This window comes from Patiria miniata, unplaced genomic scaffold (assembly GCF_015706575.1).
Source record: "Patiria miniata isolate m_02_andy unplaced genomic scaffold, ASM1570657v1 HiC_scaffold_7, whole genome shotgun sequence".
In the NCBI taxonomy this organism is placed as follows: domain Eukaryota; kingdom Metazoa; phylum Echinodermata; class Asteroidea; order Valvatida; family Asterinidae; genus Patiria; species Patiria miniata.
The window spans coordinates 29,038,306-29,043,106 of NW_024037074.1; the positions used below are offsets into that span (position 1 = coordinate 29,038,306).

At 46.7% G+C, this 4,801-nt stretch overlaps 1 protein-coding gene across 1 annotated transcript; it reads left to right on the forward strand.

Moving 5' to 3' along the window:
• The first annotated feature begins 3,849 nt into the window (after positions 1-3,849).
• On the forward strand, positions 3,850-4,677 carry LOC119745090 (collagen alpha-1(X) chain-like). The gene has a single exon (XM_038221313.1). It carries the CDS (start codon positions 3,850-3,852, stop codon positions 4,675-4,677), a length of 828 nt encoding a protein of 275 aa, XP_038077241.1.
• The last annotated feature ends 124 nt before the right edge of the window (positions 4,678-4,801 follow it).

Consider the following 4,801-nt stretch of genomic DNA (forward strand, 5'->3'; position numbering starts at 1 on the left):
ACACGTGTTGAGGATTTCTTCCTGATAAAATTCAAGAATTTTACATCAAAGTGAGTGGTTTATATTTTACGTTTTCTCGCAATTAAGCATCAGAATAGCATATTTATTTGGTGGAAAACTGTGTTTGTTGATGCATTTAACACATTTTGGTCAACATTATAAACATAACACGTCATTCGATTAAAAATTAAGGTGCGAGAGTGATATTTAAAGAAGTTAGGGATCCCCCTCCACTACGCCCACCGTCGAACTGGGACAATTTGGCCAATCTTTGCTTAGAAATCCTGTTTGAACTTTAGCATAAAGAGTATTTAAGTAGTAGTAGGCATCCGTCCGTCAATACTGATATGGACTGCGTCCGGGAGGTTGTCGTCTTTGTTGCAGCGGCAGCTGTGGCTGAGTAGTCCAATTCTTGCATGACAGTCTCTGGCGCAGTTAGCGCAGATGAAGGGAGAAGAGGCTGACACAGGAGTGGGGGGTGCTACTCGCAATTTCCTCCTCAGCCTCTTCTCCTGCAGCAAGGAGGTGCGCCTCTCCTCAGCTCGGTGGACCCCTGCGGCAACTGTCTGCCTCCAAGCACTGCGATCCTGGGCAGCTTCCTCCCAATTGTTGGGTCTATGCCAGTCTGCCTCATGTCGCGTTTACACACGTCCTTGAAGCGTAAGTTCGGACGACTAATTGGCATGGAGCCTGACGAAAGCTCGCCATACAGGATGGCCCTTAAAAGACGACTGGAGTCCATCCTGTGGACGTGACCGAGCCATCTGAGGCGGCGCTGGCTCAACATGGCGAGCATGCTGGAGGAGTGGGCACGTTCCAGGACTTCTGTGTTGGGGACTTTCTCCTGCCATGTGATGAGGCGTAGGCAGCGAAGGTGGAAGCTGTTCGGCCGTTTTTCTTGTCTGGTGTAGGTGGTCCAGGCCTCACTGCTGTATAGCAGAGTGCTGATGACGCATGCTTGGTAGACCTGAAGTTTTGTGCACACAGTTAGGTTCTTGTTAGACCACACTCTCTTTGCCATCCTGGCCATCACTGCGGCGGCCCTGGCAAGACTGTAGATCCGAGGTGCGTGAAGGTGCTCACACAGTCTAGGGTCTTGTTGTCAATAGAGATGGACGGTGAGGTTTCGACTTCATGGCCCATGACATGGGTCTTCTTAATGCTGTTGGTGAGAGCGAACTCCTTGCGAACCAACTGCTGGCGCCCTGTCTCTGTGTGGGATGCTAGAGCTGCATCATCGGCAAATACCATTTCCCTTAGGAGTACACTTGTCAATTTGGTCTTGGACCTCAAGTAGACAAGGTTGAAGAGTTTGCCATCAGCTTTTGAGTGTATGTAGACGCCTTAAGGGGATGAGCGAAATGTAAACGACATCAGGAGAAAGAAGAAAATTCCGAAGAGGGTCGGTGCAAGATCACATCCCTGCTTCACTCCCCTGCAAATTGGGAAGGTCTCTGAAGTTTCTCCATCACAACAGACTGAGCCCTGCATGTTGTTGTGAAAAGATGTCACGATGCTAAGAATTTCTGGAGGGCAACCGATCTTTGCAAGCAGCTTGAAGAGACCATCTCTGCTAACAAGGTCGAAGGCCTTCGTGAGGTCGAAGAAAGCGAGATACGGGGGTCTTCTCTGTTCATGACATTTTTCCTGCAGTTGTCGAAGGGTGAAGATCATGTCCATCGTGGATCTTGATAACCTGAAGCCACACTGTGACTCGGGGTAGACGCGATCCGCCAGAAGCTGGAGCCTGATAAGGGCAACGCGTGCGAAGACCTTCCCCACAGTGCTGAGTAGAGAGATACCCCGGTAGTTGTTGCAGTCGCTGCGGTCGCCCTTGTTCTTGTACAGCGTGACGATTTTGGCGTCACGCATGTCATGGGGACGGCTCCTTCATTCTATCAAAGGCAGAGGAGGTCGTGAAGATATGGCAAAAGCTTTGGTTTCTCAAGTTGGATGATGTCAGGTGTTATCCCATCAGCACCTGGGGCCTTGCTGCAAGCGAGTCTGTCAATGACTTTGCTGAGCTCCTCTTGCGTAGGGTCTTTGTCAAGCTCCTCCATCATAGGCAGGCTTGCGATGCCATTCAGAGCCTCCTCTGACACTGTGTTTTCTGTGGCATATAACTCCATGTAGTGCTCAGCCCACCTTTTCATCTGTTTGCTGCTGTCGGTGATGACTTCACCGGACTCGGATTTGAGAGGCGCCGGTTTTTTTTATGGAGGGACCTGTGGCTTGCTTGATCAACTCACACATGCCCCTGATGTCACCTGTGTCGGACGCGGCTTGTATGCTGGAGGAGAGTTTGAGCCAGTAGTTGTTTGCGCAGCGTCGAGCCGTTTGCAGGGCCTTGCCCCTGGCTTTTCTAAGAGCCTCAATGTTCCTCGTCAATGGATTATCTTTGTACTTGAGGAAGGCGGCGCGGTAGGCCTCGATAACTGGCTCGTGGAACTTGTCTTGTGACACAGGGGGAGAGCAGAGGGTTGGGGCGTAAACGCTCAGAAGATTGGCTGGTCCACTGCTGGTGGATATACGGATGGCAAAGATGCGTTTGGAGCCTCCTGTCGGTGGCACAGTTGTGGCAATAAGAGTGTTTTTCACTGCAAAGCCAACGCCGTGTTCTTGGGTCTCTTCTGCGCTCTTGCCATGCCAGAAAAAAGTGTAATGTTTCTCATTAAGGGAACCACAGTCAGCAAGCCGTGTCTCATAAATTGCCAAAGTAATTGTTAACTTCTGATATGCACGTTTCATGTTTCCTTCTTCTGACATTTTATATTTTCTTTGTACGTTCCTTTATACAATTTTATCAAAACCTTATGAAATTTTATACTTTGTTTTAACACTGCCAAATAATATCTTCAATGGCGGATCCAGAGAGTTTATTGCCAGGGGCGAAGTTACCTAAATACCTTAATTGCCTACTTTTTTACGCGTAAAGTGAGGATACCCTTAAATATTTTGATCGTTCGCTAAATTCAACTGGGTTTGAAAATGCTTGCGCATTTATATTCGAATTGGAATGAACGTGTTCGAATATTGAACGGGCAAGTTGTGCAATTGGACGGGAAAAAAGCTATTGGAATGCAGAATTCGCTGGTTTAAAAACTCGCATTATGATTTTCAAAAACTCTTCAGTCGCTTGATAGTTCCTAAAAATGCATACATTTGGGGGAGGAAAGAATTTTAATTTTAATGAATGTGTTTGAATAAATTGAATGGTGATTTCAGGCAGCATTTAGTTACCCCAGAAATTTCACATAGCCACATTAAAACATGTTGTTTTTCTGAAGGTATTCGGCCAGGAAAATACTGGCCAAATATTAATTTGTACATTATTTATAAGTGTTTAATTGTTCCTGTTCTCGAATTATGATTGATAAAAATGAAATAAAAAAAACACACAATTTCATTCAAACCAATGATAACATTATTTCATTACTTACTCAAGTATAAACGTTATCGCGTTTTGTTGTTCATTTTTTTTTGTTCAGCCTACACTGAACTTCTTGTGACCTCTTCTTGTGACCTGATCTTCAAGTCTTTAAGAGAAAACCATTGAGGTCGGTGTGGTGATGTTTAATTGATTCTATCATGACCGTAGAAAAGCGCGCCTTCCTCTTGAAAAACTGACGTAATTCGGTCTCCTTTCCAAACTTTTATCGGCGGGCAAAACAATAATACTAACAAGCCCAATAATGTGGATTACCCGTAGTTGCCATGTCAACCGATTTAAAAAGAACTAACCTTTTCATTTACATGTTATCCGCTACATGTTATGTTTCGCATACAAATTCTTCAGTTTATGTAGTGATTTTGTTTGTAATTTTAGGCCCTGCATTGTTTTCCTTTCAGATGAAGATCTACGTGGCCACCATTCTGTCAATCGCCCTCCTTCTGGGTAACTCTGTCAAGCTCCGAGCTTCCGTTACTGAGCCGGTTCCCTCGGATGGCGATGGTCCTGCGTCTCAGGTGTGTCAGCAGTGCTGCCAGGGACCTGCTGCAATACCCGGCATACCAGGTCTGCCTGGGCCAGTAGGACCGATGGGGCCGTACGGTCAGCCGGGGTCAAAGGGCGATGCAGGTCAGCAAGGTGAGATTGGCCCTATTGGACCTATGGGTGAGCGGGGAGCAACTGGGAACACTGGGTCTAAAGGTGATGATGGGATTGGTCTGCCCGGCAAGATAGGTCCGAGAGGGCTACCTGGTTTTGTTGGAGGAAGTGGGGAAACTGGTGTCAAAGGTCAGAAGGGTGAGCCAGGGGAGACACCAGACAACTCCAACCAGCGGGTGGCATTCACCGTGGTGAGGACGATCCACTCGGATACCTCTACGAGTCACGACACCCGTTTGCCATTCCAGCAGGCCGAAACCCTTCTGCCGGGTACTAGCTTCGATCTCGAGACCGGCACGTTCACATGTAGTGTGCCGGGCACCTACGTATTTACGTTTTCTGTTCTTAAGTATAGCAACAGCGGAACCCTTTTCATCCATCTTGTTAAAAACAACTACCATGTGATCAGTACCCACAGTACATCAAATCAACTTGGTCAGTTGTCTGGGAGCGCGGTGCTGGTCCTGCAGCGAGGAGACTCGGTGTATGTTACCATGTACGGTAGGGCGCAGAGTTCTTCGACCTTTCACTACACCTCATTCAGTGGCTTCCTCCTTTTCTCCGAATAAATAAATAATTAAATAAATAAAATTAAATCACAACGCATAATTATACAGGAGTAGTGCTGCATTTTTTTTGGTTCCGCTTTCCATTTTGCCAAAACAGTAACCAATGAATTAAAAGAAAAATGTT

Coding starts and splice junctions, on each gene's coding strand:
- LOC119745090 (XM_038221313.1), top strand. CDS start 3,850: ATGAAGATCTACGTGGCCACCATTCTGTCAATCGCCCTCCTTCTGGGT.